Raw genomic sequence first — 24,550 nt, 5'->3', positions numbered from 1 at the left:
TGCCCTGCTCTCAGCTCCCCAATGACTTCTACACACGGAGCCCCAAACTGCTCCTGGCCCAGAATCAAGGCAAAAACTGAATGGAAATTTCAATTCATCCTAGTATGACAGGTCAAAGTGCTCACAGACTAGTCCAGAAGAAAAAATCACAGGTGAGATGGCCCCAAGGGAGACAAAAAAGGAAAGTGCTGTGGGGTGAGACATGAGCTAAGGTCCCTTGGAAGATAGGTATGGGATATGCTGAACTAAGACTTGGGAAACTAGGTTCTCACCTCAGTCCTATTTATGACTAGTTTTGTAAACATGTGTAAGGAATTGATAATTACTAATTGCTATACAAATGTACAGTACAATAGTTTCCATAGAAATGTGAGGCATCCTCTGTTATTAACATTGTTCTCATACATTATTTTCAAACCCCTATATTATGCAAAATATCTTATTAGCATAGAAAATTTGTCAAGGATAAAACTGTGAACGTTGTTAGTTCATACAAGATATGAGAGAAGAGAAATCATTTTTAATGCCCTCTATATAGCACAACTTGTTAAAATAAGATGGTTTCCAATGGCAACTAAAAATTCTAAGTGGCAGAAAATATAATAAAAAATTTAATACCTCCAGTTATAACCCTAAATTTTGGGAGAGGTGTTATTGTTTAATTTCTCAACAGTAACAAGTCAGCCTATTAGAAGCCTGCTTGTGATCTTCAGATTATTTTAGTACTTTGATGCTTTCACAATCATGATTTTATTTCCAAACAACTCTATGAAGTGGACAATATTATACCCATTTTATGTACAAGAAAAATATGCTTGAAGAAGTTAAGTAAATATTCCAAGATCTTATTAAACATTATTAGTAAATAAGAGGGTCAAAATTCAAATCCAGGCCTTTCTGGAACAAAGGCTAATTTTCTTACTCAATATGCTATTTAATTGTCTTTTGTATAATCTGATGCCACAAAGTTTTGATGATCACAAAACTTCTTCATATATTCTCTCACTTCAATCTTGAGCAGAAGCATCTGGACTTACCTGGAATGCATTGAGCAGGGAGAAGATAACGTGGAAGGCCAGGGAGCTGTCATCAATGACTGTGGCTATTCCGAATCCCCAGGTCAGACCCAGCAGTGGTGTGAGGATGGCAATGTTCTTACTGATTCTCATAATGGCTCTCACTTCCTGGAACATGGAACTGCCAATGGCAGCTCGCTGGGTCTTGGTGATGACTAGTGTGACCGTGATCAGGTTGACTATCACAATGACCAGAGCTGGGACCACAAAGGCCAAGAGGGCTTTGGTCGTGTCCCAGTTAAGCCAGCAGGCCTCTGGCCGTAGGTAGCCTTTGCCAGGCTCAGTGACAGCAACTGTAATAACAGCAATGACCAAAGGGCACCCATAGCCCACTGAAAAGAGAGATGCCACCAGGACTGACTTGGGCAGTGTATGGAAAACAATCAGAATTCCATAGAGGATGAGGAGTGCCTTGGCAAGCATCCAGAAAAACACAGACAGGTAAAAGAAATGGACAAAAAATGTTGCTGCTACACACCCATTGTGGTGTGTCATTGAACCACTGAGAAAGGAAGCCACAATGAACCATACATCAGCCATCAGTAAGGTGGCCACAATGTTAGCGATACACAGGTGGCGTAAGTATGAGATCTCAGTCTTCGTCACTTGACCCCACACCAAGACCTCGATGGACAAGCAAAGGATTAAGCTGAGAATCGAAATGCCCAGGCCTATGTATGTGATATAAATCAGAGTTGGGCTCTCCAAGGTCTGAGGTGACATAAGAATTGAGAAAGAGGTAAACAACTTGCTTGGCCAACATTTGCAAACAGCTTGCTGGGAGTTTTCTTGAATCATTTTACAGGCCTGCTTGTCCCATCTGCTCTCCAGGGAGTGCCAGCCAACACACTGTGTCTTCCTTTCCTCTGACTTGCTGATCTTTTCGAAAATCAGTGAGATTCTTTTAAGTTCCTTGGGCAAAATGACAGACAGAACAAGCCCATTTGCAGTGACACTTTCCAAAAGACTGGCTTCCAAGATGGCCCCAAGAGTTGGAAATGCAATGCTGATGATCTGAGAAGGGGAAGGCACCTTTTGAAGTTCTTCTTGACTAATCAACACCCTCCCGGTAACTTCATTGCCAGTGTCATTAACTTTCATGGAAAAAGTGAAATTCTTTCCTGTGTTGTCTTCAGAAATGGTGGTGCCCATGGTATGAATGAAGACGTCTGAAATGTCAATGGGATGTTTACTTACAAAAAGCTTTCTTGCAAAGGAATTGACTGAGTGAAGCAGAACACAGCTGCTGTTTCTGTCAGGAATGAAGGTCCAGTTTGAAATGCTTTTGCTGTTAAGAATGTGGTTGGCCATGGTGCTGTAACTCTGCCAGTGAAGAACTGGTATTAGTACTGAGCCACTCTCAAACAGCCAATGCATTCAAGATTCACTTTTACAAAGTGTGGTCCTCTGACCAGCAGCACAGGCATCCCTTAAGAACTTCTTAAAGGCAGAGAATCCTACCCCAGATCCTACCCCAGACTTAATGAATCAGAATCAGCATCAGAACAAGATCCCCAGGCAATCTGCTCATTTCTATCATCAATTCCACTTCACAAAAATTACAGTTTGCAAAACTACAATTTGCTTAACCTGTCAAGTACCCATCATGTGATTAAAAACATCTGTTAAATTCCAACTGTTGCAGAATCCTATACAGGAACATAGTAAATGGGAAACTGACCCCAGAGGCTGAAGCTACTTTTTAACTACCCTTTGCTTTGAACAAAAGAAACAGATCCAGTTCCATTTCAACATTTCTGCAGAGAATATGGCTATTTTCTTGGCATTCCATTATTTTCTGTTTTAGTAACCAGCTCTAACTCACAAATAAAAGTAAGAAAGATGTTTCTCTCTGCCAAAGCTAGAATGATTCTTAGAGGTTTACAGCAGCCAAAATTGGAAAAGCAGACTCCAGTGTCCACCACAGTCCCAAGTAAGTGCAGTCTATAAATGTTTGTTAATTCAACAAGTTATTCATTCTTTCTGTCTTCATTGAGAGTTTACTTAGCACTTGCTATGCTAGACACTGGAAATACTGAAGTGGAAGAGTCTTCAGCCTCCAGGAAGCTCAGAGAATACTCCAAGTAACCTAAATTCCTTTTACATGTAGACAGTGCTCTACTAAATATCCAAGGCCACTCACCTTCATCTTTGCCTCATCAACGTCTGTCAGCAGAGCTGTTGAAATGTTGTGTAAGAGCTGTACAATGACAGCGATGTTTCCTGGTATCCGGGGAGACCGCTTAATGTTTTTAATCACACAAGACAAATCTTTTGGACACTTTTGCATCAACATATCTGTTATAGTCTCAGATTTTCCAGCATATTCATTTATTCTTATGGTTTCTCCAAATGGTTTAGCTAAATATGAGTCCTCCTAAGATACAGCCAAAACAAAGAAATTTTTAATATGTCATGTTTATGTTAAGAGTAAGAGTACTTTTACCAAAATTTACCAGGCTTATTGTACAATTGTGAATTGCATAATGATTTTATGTTTTCCATTTCAAAGTCACATTTTGGGTAGAATAACTTGATCAATACCAAGGTAAATGAACCAAAAAAAAAAAAATCCAATAGCCTACTCCTTAACCCCTCCTTCAAAACAGCAACTGTCATCTTTCACATTAGATTTTGGACAGCCTCTGTATATACATACTATGTGTGCATCTGTGCGTGTGTGTGTGTGTGTGTGTGTGTGTGTAGAGACAGACAGAGAGAGAGAGAGACAGAGAGACAGAGACAGAGAGACAGACTAGATTTCTAGTGAAATTTAAGCTTATTATTACTATTCCCCAAAACCAAAGTCTGAGACATGACTATAACTGAACTAGATTGAACAAAACTATTAGGACACTGAGGTACAAGAATGCAAGAATGTCTAAAAACAGTGAAAGACGGTATTTCTCATTGATTCAGGTTCTGGGTCCCATGCTTTATGGTAGAAATGGTAAACCATGGCCCCTAGGTAACTGTCTTTTTTTTTTTTTTTTTGGTTTGTTTGGTTTTTTTGCTTTTTATCTTTTGTGAATAAAACTTTATTGGAACTCCACTGGCTTATTCACTTAAGTATTGTCTATGGCTGCTTTCACACTATAATGGAAGAGCTGTATAGCAGTAACAGAGAACATGTGACCCACAAAACCGACATTATTCACTGTCTGGCCCTTTACAGGAAAGTTGGCTGACCTTGCTCGAAAGGACCTCCATCCTACCCTTTCACAGGAAGAGGAGTCTATGGATCTAGAAGACATGCCAATGCAGAGCCCTTTGTCCTGCTAGAGACATGTAAATTCCCTACTCAACACTCCAGGTCCACTTCTAGGGCCTGGAAGGGCTTCTTCCTCAAAGCTAGATGACACCACCATCCTAGGGATGTAAGAGGTTAAGAGGCACTGTTTTCAGGGTTATAGATGTTTTCAGGGTTATAGACCTTGGCTGTACACTGCCCTTGAGGAATAGAATGGAATCTGGGATGGAAGCAGACAGGTTATATCTTATTTAGCAATTTTTAAGTTAAAAACATTTAAATATTAAGACATATGGTGTGTGGGTCTGCACATACATCTTTGCTCAATCTCCCCAGATGTTAGAACTGGGCAGCCTCTTGAAGTCTGATCAGAGACTTCTGGTCTAATACCCACTAAATACTCCCTAGAGATGTGCACAAACACAACAACAACAACAAAGGAATGTTCCTAAAACAAAAGAAAAGCTAAAGCAGAGACTCCTCTGAAGGAACCAGGAGCTGATTTACCTGAACAATAGTAAAGCCCCTGCCAGAAAAGGAGAAAAAGAAGCAAAGGAGAAGAAATAGCATTTGATTTGAGTTTATTAGACTTTAATTAAAAAGCTATCTAATTACTTAAGTATATATGAAAATGTCCGTTTGATGACAAAGTCATTCCTTTTAGGCCAGCTGGCTTCTTACATTTGAACGACAACAGAAATCACCCGTGGATCTTGCTAGACAATAGATTCTGATTTAGCAGGCCAAGGTGGGGCCCAAATTCCACATGTCTAAAAAGTTTCCAGGGCTGCTGTCAGTGGGTGAAGGATGCCTTGTGAATCAGAGCTTTGGGGTGTTAAAGGGCTAACTGAGCAGTTTTCAGTGACAACTGTGGCACCCATTGGAGCTCTAACCTAAATGAGCAGGTTCCTTCATGTCAAGAAAGGGTGTGAGGAACTGAAGCACAAATGCCCAAAATTAAGAGAGTAGAGATATGTAGGTATTTACGTATTAACAAACAACCTATTACCACCCTGCCTCATGTTCGTCTTCCCCCTAATTTAAGCCCAATATGAATTGCTAATTCAAGGTTCCACTTTTTACAGAGAGCCCACAAAAGAATCCATGTTATGAGAGACAGGACATTACCTCAAAGATGTTGAAGGCATTAAGAGTCCGGCAGGTATCAGTAACTTTGTACCATTTGTTTTTCCTGCATGAAAATCCCATATTTCCCTCAGTACCTGGAGGACAAGGTTGGCTGCAATGGGAATTGTCCATACAGACATAATCACATACACCTGGGAGAAAAAAAAGATGTCCATATCAGAAAGCTCTGAGATCAAAGTTATGCTGGGCCAATCACCAAGGTGTCCCTGAAGTAAAGGCACATAAATCTGGTGGATGTCAGGTATCTTTTCTTGGTAAAATGGCAGAAGATTAAAATGAATCAGTGGGCATCACATATTTCAGCAACAAAATCCTATCGTGTCTGATAGAATCTTATCCTGAACTCCAATATATAAAACATATAAAAGTGGAATTGCCCCAGTTAAATTGGGCCAGAAGAGTCCACAGCTTAGCCCACTGGGTCACTCTCCTGTGCCCACAGAAACCCCTGGGCAACTCCTCAGATTGCTAAAGCTTTCCAGATCAGCTCATTTGGAATCCACTGTCCCTGATGTTCCCAGAGAAGCCCTTCAGTTCTAGAAACTTATAGTGTGTCACATCATCAATGAGCTTTTACGGATCCCTTTTAGCCACCTCCCTAGTTTGAGTCCACTCAATACAAAAGATCTGTGGCAAAGAAGTCTCCGGCCAGGATGGAGCAGGGAATGCTGGGAGGAAAGAGGAACACACCTGTGGTCAAAGGCACATTTTAACACAAGGGGAAAAAAAAAAACAGAGTCCAAATACAAGCTACCAAGATGTCCCATCTGCTATGCCATGTGACAGAGGACTGAGAATGGCCTTCTGTTACAATATAGGAACAGTCAGCCTTCCATGTGATTAGGAACTGCTGCCAACATACCATGTGGCCTGGCAGGTACCTTCTCCGTGTTTTTGTTGGCAGCCTAGACAGAAAAATAAAAATATTCATGTCAAAATCAGTTGTTGATATGTAATCCCAATGGTTCATTTTAGTCACAGATGAAAAACTATGTCTGAATCAGCTGTGAGGCCAGTGTGGCCACTGAAATCATACTTCAGAGCTGTGAAGTATGGCCCGTGGCCCCATTTTCCCCTCGGCCCTCCTTCCCATTGCATGTAGCAGGCATCCACCTCTGTCTCCAGTAAGAACAGTCCACACTCTGTCCACAAAACACATTGTGGACAGAGGTGGATTTACAGAGAAATTAATGAAGGTTCACTTTGCTTCTAGAGGCCCCTTTGAATTCTAGGAACACAGGACTGAATATCCTTGAAATCATGGATGTGATATGGCTTATTTTATAGGCAAGAGAATAAAGTCTTATTACATAAGCAAAATAGCTAAAGTTCTTCCACTAAAAGAGTACTAAAATAATAGTCTTAAGAGTTCTGGAAGATTCTTTAGATCACCCAGCCCAACCCCCTTATTTTAAAGATAAGAAAACCGAGGCCTTGCTAGATGAGGTGCCCTGCACAAGGCTATATAAGGAGTTCCTCTCATGGCTGAGACTAGGACTTTATATCTCCTTAGGGAGCAGGTTTTTTTTTTTTTCAAAGAGCCAGCCCATGTCTACCTGCAACAGGCAGAGTAGGTATGTGGAAGGAAGCATAGGCTTCTCAAGGGGCCCCAAACCCATCCTGATAGAGCCATGTTCTTCAATACACTATGGGAAATGCAGTAGGAAGTCAACACTCTGGATGAGACTTGACCCATTAAACCAACTCCAGTGAAGTCACATCATATCAATCAGGTATGTGGGCAGAAGGCCATAGTATGAAGTTTGCAAATAGTTCTGGAAAACCTGTCTTCTTAAATGAAGGACCTAATTCAATCCTTCCCAGCTATTTTCCAAAGCATGCCATATGTGACTCCTCTGATCATTTCATTTCTAGGGGGCATGCAGTGTGGATCACTTCAGCTTCAGATACCAACAATTCTCAACCTAATAACATAAAAAAGACAGCTGCAAATCGGCAGCCTGCTCAACTGGTTAGGCTGCCCCAGTATGAGGGCAAGTCAAGAGGGGGCAATTCCCAACTGTTCAGTGCCCAGAAACTTCTATAATAGAGGGAAAAAAGGACAAAATGTCCCTGATGAGGTGATCCCAGCAATCAAGAAAAACAAAGCCAACCTCCCATCCTCTGTCTACACTCCACATTCTGTCTGGTACAAAACTGTGGATTAGGGACTAGGAATGTTGCTCAGCAGTGGAGTGCATGCCAAGCACATTAGAGCCCTGGGTTCAATCCTCAGCACCACATAAAATAAATAAAAATAAAGATACTGTGTTCAACTACAACTAAACAATAAATATTAAAAAAATTTAAAAAGAAAACTGTGGATTAAAAAAATCAAATTAAGAAGGGAAATAGTACCATGTTGTGGGGTTGGAGTGCCTCCAGCGAAAAAGCTTCTAAAGGGTCTTTAATTTCTCCTGGAACCAGATATGCATTCTGTGTTGGCAGAAGGGAACTCATGGAAAAGAGTCCCACCCACACTAGTTAAGGCAAACTACTTAGAAAGTAAATATTATTTGGAAAACTGCTAAAAAGAACTTTGAGTTTCCCCTGCTCCTCTCTCAAGAAGGCTTTACTAAAAAGGAACATATTAAAATGGAAATAGCAAGAAGCTGAGAATCTGAAGACAGATGTTCTCACCTTGGCCCTGTAGCTGAGCAGGGTGCATACCTCATGCAAATTACATTCTACAACACTGGCCTCAATCTCTCCATCTATAAAACAAGGGAGTGGAGCTTCACCTGTCAATCTCAGACCTGTGGTCAAATAATAATACTCTCTTCTCAAGATCTCAAGATGCTCAAAATATTTTTTTTCTCTCGCTCACACTTTCTTTCCACACCTTATTTTAAATAAGCAACTAATAGGGAAATTTAAATGACCTATGGTATGAAAGAAAATATTCCCGAGAGAGGCCCATTTTTGCTATTCATTATCAGTTTCCCAAAGAAGATGCTTTTGCCATTTTGACTAAGATGATGCACTACTGTGCCAATCCAGGTTTAGTTCCTGCCAACTAAATGCCAATTAATAACTCCCAGTCATGGTGGTAACTCCCACCACCTCTACATTTTCAAGAGCCTCTTAGGAAATAGCATCACCCTGATTATAAGCAAGCGAAAGGATATGGAAAGAAGTTTATTTCCCTTCATTTCAATCTTATTGCATCTCAGAATAAAATGGGGAAAATAATTTGTAGCTACTGGCTGACATGGGTATTTGTTAACTGTAGCTGCAGTTTCTTCTGTCAGGGCTGTCACTCCATCATCATCCTCTCTAGCACATGGACTCTCAGGAAACTGAGAGCTGGTTGATGGATTCTGTTGTCCATTTACATTCCCCACCCATTTCCTCCACCTTTTCCCCTTTTCTTACCTGACTTAATATCTTACAGGACTCTGTGGGCAAAAGAAACACCAAACAGAAGAACAAAAGTGTACAAGTCATTGTCTTCCACACAGTTGAATTTCTTGCTTCTATAAAAATAAACAAAAGGGCAAAATATTGCAAATTGGAAGCTCTCATCATTCTATGCCACCGTAGACCATCAGCCTGTGAGACTGGGCTCCGTCTTCAGTGCTGTCCACTCAGAATTCTCTGCTCCAGAGGTGGTGACCCATCAACTTCACCAGGAGGCTACAGGTGTAAGCACCAGCCCACACGGGGAGGTACAGGCAATTGCTGATCGATCCCTCACCCTCTGCTACCAGCTTACAAGTCACACCTAACATGGGAATCTCTCCAAATGAAGCTGCCGCTTACCAGATTGCATCTCGCCTACGAGGTATAATAAATAACAGCCTGTGTTTGGGCAGCAGGAATGATGGTTCACTCTCTGGGTTCGGCAGGGCTGAGAAACGTGTAGGTGGCTATAGTGGAAGATGAGCTGGGGTTCCTATGGGTAAGCTCAGCCAAGATACATTTTTTGAAAGACAGTAAGCACCAAACTTGGCCTATTATCCCACCCTCCCCAGTAATTGTCATGGATAGGTAGTGATTTCTTCAAAACTAATCTGCTATTGTTATATTTACCAGAAATGATGTCAAAACGTAATGGATTTCTTGACACCAAGAATGTCTGGCAAGTGGTGGGAACATAATACATTCAATAAAGGAATAAGGAGGGAGGGAGATAGGGTGGAAGGAAGAGAAGAAGTGAAAGGGAGAAAGTGGGTGGAAAGAGCTGAGGATTTGTATCAGGATCTGAGTTCTATAAAGGATTCACCAAAGTTAAGAATGCGAATATTAAATTTTAATAATTTTAATATTTTCATCCTGAGCAAGGTCATCTGTGAAAGAGATTTGATGTCTTCATTCTCAAATAAAAGGGTTAAGAAGACGTGGATGTCATCACAAAATCCAGAAGCTATCAAAATGATTGATATTGGTTACTTGACCGTTTTTAGTCCAAAATAAATCTTTACCCAAATATGTGTAGTTCTATAGTAAACCATGTCATTATTTTAAAGACTAGACAGCAACAATTTTTCAATCATGTTTCTTGCACTGAAATGTTAGTCTAGCCGAAATTCCACTGAAATTCAATAATTGTTTTAAAAATTTTGTATTGCCTATTTCAGCCTGGTTGCTAATACTATTTTCTGCAAAGTCTGTAGCTTTTACACAAAGGGGCAAAGGGAGTACATTATTGCTCATCACTTTTATGTGTCTTTGGTGGCAACACAGATGGACACACAATTTCAAGTTAAGTGGTAGCTTTTTTCTATCTTTTATTCCAACTTGAGTCATTCAAAGACATGGAGACTCCATTATAAAAACCATCCAAATGACCCATTAGAATCATTACCACAATGCAATTACTGCTTTGTGCAAAATCATCAAAACTAAAAAACTAGAAATATGTTGACATAATTCTCATACCATTTGATAATAAGTCCATACTTTTTTTGAATTAACTTTAATAATTTTCATCATATTCAATGTTCCTTCTCATGTCTAAAACAAATTTTATAAATTCTTTAAGAAAGAGACAACAAACTTTCATAAAGCTAGTATTACTTGGCCCCAAAACTCAAGTAAATTAAAAAAAAAAAGTTGAGTAATTTATTCATTTCTGCAAATCAAGATGAAAATCATCTTGTTTGCTTAAAATTTTAGTGTGTTGTATTAAAATATAATCTTTATTACATTATCATTTTGCTTTAAAGTTGAAATATAATTAAGTTTAATGCTTTTCAAAATGTTTTTTGGTTATTACTAAAATTAAATATCTATGTATGACAAAGTAAGCACTCTGAGTTTTATGTGGGAATGATCTTCATTAGACAGGAGCCACTCCTTTGTTAGATTTTGAAGTGTGACCTTTCTTATTTCAACAATGGTGACTCTATTTCTTAGTGACTTTTTAGCTTATTCTCAATTCTTTTGACTGAAAGGAAAATTTCCAAGAGTTAACATTTTTGTGTTTAGCTTATAAAACTGATTGCTTTTTAAATACAGTGGCATGTTTTAATCTAGGCTCAAATGAAAACAGTTTTCTTCCAGTTTTGTTGACATTAAGCCAGAGTCATTAACTCCTTTTTCAGATCCACAGAAAATTCAGAAGAAGTAAAAGGGTATAGTGGCAAAATAGAAGCATGGCTCTAATATTTCGACCACATGGTGCTCCTCCCCACCCAGAGCCTTCTTGCCATTTTTTTTTTTCCTGAAAACCACTGGTATCCAACTGTTCCCATCTCCCTACCCCACTGGTATCCAACTGTTCCCATCTCCCTACCCCAGGTGGTTGGATTATGACTCTAAAAGAAGGGATAGTTGGAGTATAACTCTTGCCTCTCAAACAAATGCCTGAAATGTTGTCTTTGTGTAGCCTAAGCCAAAAACTTCATTAAAAACATGCATTTCAGAAAAGACTTATCTCTTAAGAACATAACCTAAAAAAATAAATAAAAAATACCTCATGTAATTCATACTTGCCCCACCCCACAATAAGCAATCACATCAGTACTAAAATTTCACAAGGGGAAATGTGCCAAGTACAACATGTACAATTTTTTTTTAAAAAATTAAAATATAGAAACTACTTCACTATCTCCTTCATTAAAAAAAATGGAACCACAGAGTATACTGATATATTGGCTAAATCTGCAAAGAGATAATATTTCCAATCCTCAAATCTAGATTACACTCTTCCCTTCTCTTGTCTGATTTACAAACCTTAAGAAGATGCTTAAGATGTTCATTTATGTGTTGATTTCACAAACAAAAATGGAACCCCTCATTGCCAAGCAATGTACTAGCAGTTAAAAATTAAACAACAACCAGGATGACTTCTTTCCCTCAGCCCCCACGGGAAAGTCACAGTGAAACCAGGCACAGCCTCAGGGCTGGGAACTCGGATGGGCTTGCTTCTTAGAGACCAACAGACCCTAAGGGGCAAAACTGGTGTAATTGACATGACAGGAAGTATCTCAAAGTTCCAGATTCCGTAAATGATTCTCATTTTTGTTGGCAATTTAATTATATAAAATATCTCTTCCTATCTGTATCAAAATCCTCCACCCCAAAGCCATACAGTTGGCGGGCAACAGGCACAGCTCACTAACATGAAACAACAGGCAGAAAGAAAATGTGTGAATCACATGCTGGGACGTGTTTAATGCACAGCCCCTTCAGAAAAAAAGCATTTGCTTAATTAAAAAGTATAAGTGCGCACGCGCACACACAGGCCAATAAAGACAGGCAATTTTGTAGAGTCATTTTGAAAAAAAAAAAAAAATCTTTTGCAAGTTGACCTCTCACATCTTGATTAACAACAACAAAATAAAGAGAAAATATTGGGATAGTCATCACAAATCACATCAATCACAAAGGTAAACAAAACTCCAGACAGAACTTTAACTACCAACCAGGAACATTTCAATCACCAGTTTTGTCAGCTGATAGTCTGTGGCTACTACTTGCATAATTAGATTTTACAATTGTTGAGGTTTCAAATGATATTCCAAAAAGAACCATAAAAATTCGCCGGGCAGACTGTGGATATACACTTCAGATGATCTCAGGGGTGGAAGATTCCATAGCGTCCGTCATTAACCATCCCATCATGTCACCCTTGGTCAGTGACCAGGTGTACCTCCTGCCTGAGTGCAGTCATTGTGGAAGGGCAGAGGAGAGTAAAGCAAACATTTATTCTTTGTCAGAGGCCATGTGGATGTTAGCTCTTTTTAGGCCTTCAAACAATTCTGTGTTTCTGAAATGACTTCCAGAATTTTCCAATGTTAAGGAACTAAAAATTGACCCTGCCCAATTTTCAATTACCAGGCAGCATAGTTGGGATTTGAACCTAGGTTTGTTATCTTTTAGGTTTTTTTCCAGAATATCATGTGACTTTTCTAAAATATGAAAGAGCTAATTTTTGTATGTATCTAATTCTTTCAGAGCATTTCAGTATAACTTTCAAATTGATGTCATAATAATTTTATGAAGTAAGCAAAATAGATATCATTTTTTCCTTGTCTAACAGAGGGAAAATCATGGTTCAGATAGCAAGTGATTTGCCCAAGTTCATACTGCAAGTTATTGAAAGATCTAGATTCTTAGATAAGACTCTTAAATGAAATCATCCCTCAGTTTCTACAAGGGACTAGTGCCAAGACTTTCCATAGACACCAAAATATGAGGATTCTCAAGTCCCTTATATAAAATGGCACAGTATTTACCTATAACCTATCCACATTCTCCCTTTTACCTTAAATCATTTCTAGATTTCTTAAAATAATTATTCCAATGGAAATGCTATATAAATAGCTGTTATATTATGTTAGAAAGAATGACAATAATGTTGTCTGTATGTGCTCAGTACAGATTGATCTGCAGTTGTTTGATCCACAGATGCAGAAGGCTGAGTGTACATTATTCTGTCTGTGTCTTCCTTCCTGTACTTGTTGAAAATAGCAAGTGTTGGTCATCATCTCTAGGAAGATGAATACCAGTAGTTTTGTGGTTTTTTTTTTTTTATTTCAGCTAAATGTATATTTTTTTCAGGGATCTTCTAGAGGAAGCATCTCCAACAGTAGGAAGTGGAAGCACTGGCTCAGGTCGACAGGCTAAATGTTTGGAAGCAAGGATGATTTTTCATGCCCCAAATCACCCTCACAGTTAACCTACTCATAGATCTGGTGAGCCTTCAATTTTCTCCAGAATACCAGTTTGCTAAACCTTAAGCCATTTTCACTAGTTCCTCTGAGATTCAACCAGTTTCTCCAAACCTTTTTTGATTTGAATACCTTCCTCTTTATGTAGCAGTGCCAACTCACATCTAGAATGTGAACAGTGAACAGGGACGAGCATGTGCAGATGACATCTATGCCAGGCACTTGGTCCAGGTGTGCCCTGAGAATCATCCACCTCATGAGTCACCACAAAATCAAAGAGAATTTCATCTGATAGTAAGATGCTGCCAAGATAGAGATTGTAAAAATCAACACAATTTGGATAGGAACTCTAAACAACTAGGGAAAGTCTGACTATGGCAGCGCTAGCAGGACTTCTGAGCTTTTGTACAGAAATAATTTAAAGTACAGTAAACAGCATGATGTTAAGGTGTGTGTGTGTGTGTCAAGAGTCTTGATAATTCATTAACATGAGATAGCAGTATTATATAACTTCTTGATATTGGGAGGATAAACAGTCAACATGATCCTCAAGGCACAACCAGAGAAAAACACTAGTAGGATTTCTTATCCATCTGGAATTAAATCAGAGTACTTCTGGCACCCAACAAAATGCTGAAAACCAGCAAAAAAAAAAAAAAAAAAAAATTCTCTAATTGCAAAATAAATAAATAAAGTGTAAGATTTAAAAAAACAATTCAAAAACTATTAAAGGAAAAAAATTTAATTCTGAAATGGAGTGAAATGCAGTAATAGAGCACAGCTCCTAAAGTTTATCCCCCTTTCCTCTCCCCCTTAACCAAACTACAGTGTAGACAGAATCTCTGGAAACGCCAGAAATGCCCAGAAATCTAGAGAGAAGCAAAGGTGAGGCCTTTTGCTTTTCCTCATCTGTCTTAGTCATTTTCTGCTGTACAACAGATTACCATGGACCAGATGATTTATAACAAATAGAAGTTTATTTGACTCACAGTTCTGGTGGCTGGGCAACCAAAACCACAGCCTTGGCCTTTGGGAGAGGGACTTCATGCCGCATTGTAACATGAAAAGTGACAGCACAGGAGAGACAGAATAATCAGGATGAATTCATCTTTTTATCAGGAACCCACTTCCCTACTAACCAACTCCTTCCCAAGATAACAGCCTTAGTCTATTCATGGAAACACAGCCCTCATGACATAATCAACCTCTTAAAAGCCCCATTTCTTATCACAGTTACAATGGCAATTAAACAGCTTCAACATGAGCTGTAGAGGGGACATTCAAACCCCAGCGTCAACCAACCAAAGAGCTCTAGAACGGGAAGCTGGGGATACACTGTGAACTGTAGAGAGGAAATGATGAGATTGCCTCTCTGGGGAAATGAAGACTCCAAGGCTCTACCCAGACAAAGAAACAATCCATAGCCTTAAAACATTTGCCATTGGCATCTATGATCCATGGAAATGGAGGGAATTCTGACACCATGCAACAAAAACTCAGTTTCAGAGTTATGCCCACATGAGCAACTGGCTCTGTATTTGTTCCCTGTCGCTCATCAGAATTATTCTCTGTGCTTCTAAATCCCACTCTGTCCAAGAAGCTGACCTCTGCACACTGTCTTGCCTCGGTTTCCAGTGAGGGTTCTTCTAATGGGAGTCACTGGCAGACGATGGGGGGGTAGGAATAGGGAGAAGAGGAGACATACTCCTTATTTCTCCTTCCTCTGCAGTTAGAATCCTAGACGTGGCTGCTTTTCTCTGGCTGTTGTTTTTGTTGGGCATTTTCTCTTTTTATGCCTCAGTTGGCACTGGACTTTAATGGTTTCCTTCTCATGCCTCTTCGAAGTTAGTGATAGTAATGGTTTTCCACTTCTTCTGGGCCCCCGCTGCCTCCCTTATTGGGTCTTGAGTCCTGCCTACTATCTAAAGAATCTCTTCATTAAATTTCTTCAATTTATTCTTTTCAGCTGGGTCCTTTTCAGGTAACTTGTATTCAGAGTTAGCTGGGAGCTTGACTAATACATGCAGTGTAATGCTGCCTCAGAACTCTGCTTCTCCTGGGTATTCCCTTAGATTGCAAGAAAAGTGAACAGAGCACAAAATACCCAGACCCTAAACCGTGCCCTTGCAAAAATGAACTAGTGTCAGGTACAGAGAGGGAGAAATCAAGAAATCACCCACTGTATACCAGAGTAATTTAAACACTAGCAAGGTAAAAGGTGATACATCCCAATGACTCAAACATATTATAGAGAAAGATTTTAAGGAAAAACACAAAGGAGCAGAGCTTCTGAAAGACAGCCAAAGAACTCAAATCTAAACATCAATACACATGCGCGCATGCACACACAGGCAAGAAAATGTTTCACAATTTAGTTTAAGGTACAGAACAAGATAACATGAACATGGTTTTTAATGCCCAAGTTCAAAGGAGATAAATTTGAAAGTTCAAAAATCAAAATAGCAACATAAAATTCATAAATCAATCAGGAGCTTGAAACAAAGAGACACTAATAAAACACTAAAGTATCAACATGTAAGATTTATCAGCAGAAATGCTGATAAAGTAAAGGACAAATAAAAAGACAGAAAGATAATATAGAAAATGGATAAAGATAACCAGAATAAAAATAAATGTAATCCCTGACGTATAGAGATAATATGAACCTTCTCTGGAAAAAAAAAAATGCATTCAGCTATAATGTAAGACCATTTTTTGCTGAAACTTAGCCATAAAAAAGGTCAATATGAAAGCATAATGTAGCTGTCAAAAATTGGGTGTCAAAGGACTGACTAAGAAATTGTTGAGACCTCATCTTTCCAGTGGGAATAAATCCACATGGCCTGTACAATTAACAGGGCCACTTTAAAAAATAACTGCTTCCACCCACAATATATTTTATTAACTGTTTTTGAGTATGTTATGTTATTTAGAAAATAACATTTCTTGTGAGAAAAAATTATAAGTTCAACAATCCTTCAGGTTTCATTTGACATTCCTTTTTTCTATTTAGTTTAAATAAAATTGAATGTATTCATTTTAGAAGCAAATAGAACATAATTATTAATAACTGTACTTTTTCTGTTTTGTTTTATATCGATCTACCCATTGATCTACCGTGTCTTTATATATGTCCTGTTGATATCTATAAAAATAGGTGGAATAAGGGTTAGCCATTAACAATGATTATTTCTAGGTAGCAGGATTTTCTATGGTTTCTTTTACTTTTCTCCTGGAAATATTTTGTTCTCTTTGAATTTTTTGTAACAACATGTATCATTTTTAAGAAAAGCATGGTTTTCAAAGGAGGGAAAGAGTAAGAAACAGACTTGAAATAAATACAACACGATGCTAACAAACAGCAAGTAATTCTGGAGATGGAAATATGAGTGACTCATTTTCATTTTTATACTTGAGATTTTTCTAATTTCTACAAATTATTCTTAAGAAGAAAAAACAAAACCACTGGAAATAAATATAGGACAATATTAACAATAACTATGACAAAAGGAGAAAAATTTCTCTGCATACGTTTCTCTGTACTCTATATTTTCTACAAATAATTATTTTTATAATAGGAAAAATGAAACTTATTAACATTGTGGTAGAAAGAGAATGAAGTAATTTGGAAGTCAGCTCTGTGTTCTTCTCCCAATTCTGTCATGACTAATTTTATGAAATTTGGCAGGGTACATGGTTTCTCTGGGCCTTCTTTCTCCATTCATTCATTCACTTATTCATTTAGAAAATATTCACTTTAGGCCTCTTTCTTCCAGGGTAAAAATCAGGCTCTAGAGATGATTATGAAGAAAAATAGGCCATGGTCTGACCCTTCAGGAAGCTACAGTGTAATTAAGGAAGACAGGTAATAAAGATGGTAACAGTTAATGCTCTAAGTATCCTCCCTGAGCCATATAAAATTTATTTTTGAGGCCTGTGGCAAGAAAAAATAAACTCAGGTATAAAATAATGGATTTGGGGGTGGATCAGAAACAAGGTGGCACTGAGTGTGGCCACTGCGGGGGCAGTGGTGAAGAATAGTGTTCCAGGTAGAGGAGCAGCAGATCCAGAGAAGGTTTGGAATACCCAGGTGAGGCAGGGATGTCTGAGAAGGTCACCGTGGAGCATTACAGGAGCAGTAGGAGCTAAGGCCTGCAGCTACTCAGTCAAATAAAAACTGGTACCAAAATCAGGCTGATTCTGTGCCGCAATAAAGCAAACAAATTCCTCCATGGACAGAGGAGCTATCAAATCTTCCAATGACAGGATCAGATTCCACTTTCTCAAGTTTATTTTGCCACCACAGAGGCTGGAGACAGTGGAGAGGCCATTCCTCCACCCAGATGAACAACTAGAAGGATCCAAACCAAGGCAATGGCAGGCAAGTGGGTCCAAAGCCAGCAAGCCTAATAGGATCTGATGCCAAATCAGAAATAGGGAGACTAAAGGGGGAAGCTACTAAAACTTGGGTTGAAGGGAAAAGATTAAAAGGTTAGGGAGGGCTGGAGTTGTAGCTCAGTGGTAGAGCACTTGCCTAGCACGTGTGAGGCACTGGGTTCCATCCTCAGCATCATATAAAAATAAATAAATAAAATAAAAGTATCATGTCCATTTACAACTAAAAAAAAATTTTAATAAAATAAAATAATAAAAAGGTTAGATGACAGGGATAAAAAGATGATACTTATGTTTTCTGAGTCAGGAATTTTGATGCCATTAATCAACAGGAGAAATACAGAAAGAGGGCCAAATCTCAAAACAAAGAAAAATTAGGAAATTCAGTTGATGTTTAGGTACCACTTAGCCTACATATACAAGATTTGTATTTTTCCATTACATAATTTTTGTTGAAACACGTTTACTATTGTTCATATTTCAATAGACTTTTCTTCTATAAAAGCCATGTTATTATCACAACCGCAGGGCACCTGGTGTCACACTGCTTTATAGTTCTGCAAAAGGATCCCAATACTGTCTCACTCACATGAGTAAAGGCTGAGAAATGAAAAAGTCTGACATAAAAATAATAACAGTTTTAAGGTAAATGTTATTAAAAAACACATATAAATATATAACAATCTATCACAAAAGAATGATTTCTGACCTACTGTTGTTCGTGAAAGCATCAAATTTGAATATTCACATCATGTAAATCCTCATAACTGTGTTCTTTGTTGACTGATAACTCCATTTCCTCTTTCACAAAATGAGAATATTAAAGGGAAAAACTTGAAGTAACACCTTTGCTCTGATCGCAGGGCAGGAGACGAATTAAAAATGTGGACCACTTGACTCAGCGACTTAATAATGGACATTAAAATGCACACAGTAGTTACATTTTAACTGGACAACAAGTTGGTGTTTGGGTTCCTTACGTACATCAGCTCTATCTTATTTGATGTTTGTCAGTCTTCCTCTCTCTTTGCATAGATGTAGAGATGGAGATAACAATAGACATGAGAGAATTATGAATAATTGTTTGTGGTTACTTTATAAACAGAAAGAGGAAAAAAGAATAGATGTTCAAAAGTAAAAAAGCTATATGAACATAGGGAGCTGTCTAACTTTTACGACCAGAAGGTATTTCTGTCTCTTCAGTTCTCCAAATCGAAGGCTCATCTCCCCCTTTGGGTCCTTACATTTCACATTCTTTCTTATATTTCTTTTTCTTATATTTGCTTTTTCTTCTTACTAGAAGATACACTTTCAGACTCCCTTTAATGAAGATCAGTGGATGATAAACTCTCTTAATCTTTGTATGTCTGAAAACATTAGGTTTTCTCTCATTCTGGATGATTAAATGAATGAGTACACGGTTGGGGCATCGATGGTTTTGTTTCAAATGATGCTTTATTTAGAATATGGCTATGGAGTAGGATGGGACTTTTGCATCAAATACATTTTGAAATGGCTTTATGGGAGAAAGACTCCAGGACAGCAACCAAGAACTAAGATGCAGAGCCCTTGGGTGAAAAGGACATCCAAGGTGCAGCCACCATTCTGGAGACAGCAAAGCCTTCTGGATAAATCGTGGAGGAAGAACCAATACCCAATGTCTACACAGAAGATAAGTACACAAGTATCATGAACATGTGTTGCTTACAAAACTAGATGGGCACCGATGTGACTGGTTCTCAAACTATAACTGAACTTAATAAGCACTACAGTCCTTATTTGAGCCAACGGTGGAAAATTTTCCCTTACAAAGAAACTCATTGAGTTTCGGTTCAAACTAAGCCTCTTTTGATTAATTCAAGGGTTTCCTCCTTCTTTCCCTCCTCTTTTCTTTTCTGGAACAATGTCCTAGCATTAGGAAATAAACATCCAAAGATGTGCTCCCACTGCCAGCCTCTGCTGAGATGTGCAATTGTGCTGGTCTTTGGGCGTTGTACCCACCCCAGCTTTGCCACGTGGTGACATCTGGTCTTGCTCTCCCTGCAGGTATCCAGCTGCTCTGTCTGGACCAGTTTCTGCCACTTCTCAGGGGCTTGGGAAGTGCTTTTTCCTCATCCCGTATTCTTCCTCCTCTCTCTTCCAGCTCTGTTTCTTCAGGATCACAGAGACTTTCTGTCTTCCAAAGTCCAGTTGTTGCCACAGGAAGCCCAATTTCTCTCCTCAAACCAGCAGGGAACATGTCACCATTTAGACATTCTGCATCAGCATCATGACTCCCTCATTTTCCTTCCTCAGTGCCATCTACCGAAGCACGGAGGTGCCCTCCTGGCTGTCCCTCCCCACCTTCAAGAGAGGATTCTGAGCTTAGAACCCTTTGGACAACATTTTGGGGTTGTGTCTGTCTGGCTAGCTTCTTAGAACTTTTTTTTTTTTTTAAGTTCTGAGCTTTAAGTTTCCTGCTTCAGTAGAAAATTAAGTGCTTTTATATATACAAATCAAAATAAACTACTAGGTACCTAAACACAATTCCTACCCATGTGTTTTATGCACACACTTGTCTCAGAAGGTGATGGTGAGTGAATACTGGGGAAAAGAGAGAGATTTGGGCCAAGGAAGAAGAGGTTCCCCCTGGTGTTTGAATTTGGACAGGTTATTGGCAGACTCCCTAGTCATCAGCTCATATATACCACCCAATCGATGCCTCTAGAGGTGAGAGGACCTTGTAGGTGACTCAGGGTGCAGGAAGAACTGAACTCCGAGATCCAAATCATTAGGGACCATTAAGAATCTCAATGCTCAGTTTGCTTAGAAATGATGGTACCACTCTCTTCCAGCTGTAATGACAATTTGAGACTATTTAAGACTCTCAGAAGTATTACTTAGCAAGGGGACAGCCCCTCCAGACATAAGACTAGGTTGGAATTTTCTGCAAAATCACTGGGAAGAAAGAAGGGGACTGAGGAAGATGCAGAGCCTCTTAACTGATTCAGAGAATCTTTGAAGAAATGTGATATTTTTAAAATTTAGTGCGCTGTGGGGTAAAATTTATGCCTGCTACAACTAGAGCATTATGTCAAGCAAAATACCCCATAGTATTTGTTATTAGACATCATTTTATGCATCACAACTTGTAAGGACTAGTCTGATATGGATAGAGTTGTGTTTTTTTGTTATCAAATATATTAAAATATTTGTTTTGTCCCATAAAACTTTCAAACTAAGAAAAATTAATTCCCATCATTGCATTCTTTCAAACAAAGATATAATTTGAAAAAAATAGCTACAATAATAGTTAGCAACAGTTGCCACATGTTCTCAAATTTAGCAGTTCAGGACTCCCTTTGCCTTGCTTTGGAGGAATATGCTGAACTCTATTACTTTTAGCATTATTATTATCATTATTATTACTAATTACTTGCCTAGGCTCTCCCTTGCCCCACTACAGGTGTGCTGCCATTTGAATAATGTGCCTCACTGGAGCCCACTGCATTGGGGAATAACATCAGCTGGGCTCATTAGTCCACAGCCCAGGAATTTGGAAATTTGGATAGGGAAAAAGAGAGGAGACTCACTCTCTTCACTGAGTGAAGTTGAAAAAGACAAGAGTTCATAGCAGCAATTTCCAGCTTTGATTATATATTAGGATCCCCAGGGGAGCTTTTAAAACATAGCAGTGTCTGGACCCTACTTTAGACCCATTGGATCAGAATATCTGGGAGCAAGGCTCAGTTACCTCCACCAAAACTTTTTATTTTGAGTAATATCACTTTAAGTCCTACTGAAAAATTGAAAGACTCCTACAGCAAACACCCTTCATCTTGATTGCACTAAGTGCTAACATTTTCAGGAAAGAATGGCCTTTTAAAACTCTTCAGGTGATATTCTTTAAAAAATATTTTTAGCCGTAGATGGACACAATATCTTTTTTTATTTTTATTTTTTATGTGGTTCTGAGACCTCATAAATCTAACCCAGTTCCTCACACATGCTTGGCAGGTGCTCTACCACTGAGCCACAATTCCAGCCCCTACAGGTGACACTAATATAGAGAACTGAGAAAAGTCTCCATAGTTATATTAATATATAAATAAGAACAACCCAACTACAGAAAGGACAGAGAAAAATGAAATAGATGTAGCAAGAAAGACTGAAGTGGAAAACAAGAGTCAGGACCCTGTCTCTTGTGCTGTGTTCTGTGAGATGCCTGAGTATCACCATAACGGAGTCATCTATTGGGTTTAAGCTAGTGTGATTGTTTTATCATCACTGTCAAAAGACTTAAGAATAATATGCAGAGGAAGCAAGTTTCTATAACCTCATCCCTAAATAAAAATAAAAGCAGGTGTTGTTGGATACTTACAGCTTTTTAATGGCTATTATGTTAACAGAAATATAAAAATAACAAATCCAGAAAGCCATGAATTCCCATGAAAATGGAATTAATGGACTACCTGCTAAATTATAGGCTTTCAGATGTATCTTCCGTGTGCTAAGATAAATTATTCTCTATTGGTGAATTAAGTCACATCTCACTCATCAGAGGCAATACCCATGCAAAAGGGAGGTGGTTGTGGTCTGCCCACTGGGCCAGTGTTTTATCACTGACATGGTTTAGAACTGCCAGAACATACTGATAACATGTTTAGAAATATTATCTACAGAGAAAGCACTCCATTATTGCCTGGACTCAGGGAAAATCATTTCTACCCCCATGCCCTGTGCCCTCCAACTTTAGAAAGACCAACCAGTCCCCAGGCTTTGAACTGTCCTCTGAGCTCATTATCTCTAAATAAGAGGTCTGGTTTCTGTTTACAATTTTTCATTCATTCTGTAAAATGACAATGATGCTTTAACTCTATATTATACCAATATTGTTGAAAGGGGGTTTAGACCTCCCTGATCTTAGGATACAATCCATAAAGACATAAAAGACAAGGTTTTTAGTCTATTAAGGCTAATCACTAGTTAAAAATATGCTTAAAATCATTTATCAGAACTACCAAGAAGTTGATTTTTCCAAATGATAAGAATATGAATAAATTTTGAAGGAGGAACTGCAAATAATAATAATAATAATAATAATAATAATAGATAAATTCAAACCTCACCCTTTTCTCAGGAAGCTTTCTTTAAGGGGGAGTGTCAAAATTCAAAGGATAAAATTTTGAAGCAAAACTCAACTTTTAAAATTTGCACTCAAATATTTACAAAGCTTCTTTCAGAAAAAAAGAAGAAATAAAGTTAAGGGTCAATTACAAGACTATTTTAAGGAATAGTATGCAAGATGACAGAAAGGTAGGTGTTTGGGTACACTCTCCCACAACACAAAAAAAATGACCCAAGGAAAATCTTTCAAACCAATAAAAATCTCCTCAAAGTTCACATCATCTAAAGAAAAGAATGTCTAGGATCAAGAGATCTCAGTGCACTGGTTAGTCAATGGAATTGAAGGATTTTTTAAGGAGGTGAAAAAAATAATTCTTTGGCTTCCAAATTCAAGGTTGGTGAACCTTATTAAGAAATCAATATTGTGGATAAAACATTATAAAGAATGATGAGGGAAAATGATAACAATGGTTCATTAACCTCTGTATTTGCACTTAACCACTTAGAGATTACCAGAAAGAAAAAAAGTCAGTTAGAGATTCTAATTTCTTATATTCTGAAATTTGGATGGCAATCAAAAGAGCACGGAAAAATAAATGTAAACAAAATATGTTCATAACCAGGCTGGTGCTCTTAATGAGTTATGTAAAGAGCTTCAAAGTTATCATGTTCCTTCTTAATACTTACTCACTGTCATGTTATTAATTAAGCTCCCAAATTACCAAAGCCCCACAATTATAGAATCATAATCGGCTGCTCATTTCTGAAATTCCTGTCCGAAGCAAGTCACTGGAAAAAGAAGGAGGACATGGGACTACTCACTGTGGCCAGCCTATGACAAAGTCATAGGTAAATTCACCCTACTCCCTGGCAGCTGGAGACACGCGGCCATCAGTGGCTTTCCTTCACCATTATCTCTTTTCAAATCAGCTGGCCAGGCGTCAGCTCCTCTGAGCAGTCAATTTAGCCCCAAATGGCAGATCCCCAGGCGGAGGCAGCTGGGCTGGGGCCTGCCCTCCACAGAGGTGCTACAGCCTGACAGGATGAGTCTTGCTTGGGGAGCACCTCCCAAAGTGGGAGGGGCACGGTGCTGGGGAGTGGATGAATCACACACTGGGTGACACACCGAGACTCACAAAAAGCAAAGGCTTCTGTCTTTGGCAAGGGATCCAGTCTATGGTGGTGGCACGGGATCTGTGGTACTTGTCCATACTTATTTCATCCTTACAATTCTTCCTATAAGCCTGGAGGTGGAATATTAAAACCACAGTGTCTATGCTTGGGGCTCTGTAACTGGCATGAATTGCACTGAAATTTTTAACCTCCTTGCAGTTGTCTGGAGTCACAAAAATAGTTCTATCATGGTGACCAGCAATTAAAGATGGTAGCTCCTCCCTCAACCCAGGTCCCTGGGTGACTGTGATAAGCAGAAGCCCCTGTCAACCCACAATGGGCAT

The 24,550-nt window shown here is 38.7% G+C and overlaps 1 protein-coding gene across 5 annotated transcripts in view; it reads right to left on the bottom strand.

The window, feature by feature from the left end:
- LOC124100518 (adhesion G-protein coupled receptor F2) overlaps positions 1–24,129 on the bottom strand; it is a 36,173-nt gene extending 12,044 nt beyond the window's left edge. For 3 of the 5 annotated variants that reach the window (XM_046456060.2, XM_046456059.2, XM_046456062.2), the window contains exons 1-5: positions 8,851–24,129; positions 6,338–6,380; positions 5,455–5,606; positions 3,220–3,453; positions 1,038–2,399 (exon numbers count right to left, since the gene is read on the bottom strand). In XM_046456060.2, coding sequence (XP_046312016.1) covers positions 1,038–2,399; positions 3,220–3,453; positions 5,455–5,606; positions 6,338–6,380; positions 8,851–9,003 — 1,944 coding nt within the window. In that variant the 5' untranslated portion in view covers positions 9,004–24,129. The remainder of the gene's footprint in view (positions 1–1,037; positions 2,400–3,219; positions 3,454–5,454; positions 5,607–6,337; positions 6,381–8,850) is intronic. The other 2 variants (XM_046456064.2, XM_058583055.1) reach the window with 2 other exon arrangements.
- Between the last annotated feature and the right edge of the window lie 421 nt (positions 24,130–24,550).

Source organism: Marmota monax, unplaced genomic scaffold (assembly GCF_021218885.2).
Source record: "Marmota monax isolate L192 unplaced genomic scaffold, Marmota_monax_Labrador192_F-V1.1 WCK01_AAM20220418_F8-fsc00281, whole genome shotgun sequence".
Classification (NCBI taxonomy): domain Eukaryota; kingdom Metazoa; phylum Chordata; class Mammalia; order Rodentia; family Sciuridae; genus Marmota; species Marmota monax.
The sequence above is the reverse complement of the archived record's forward strand: the minus strand, read 5'-3'. Positions and strand labels throughout refer to the sequence as shown.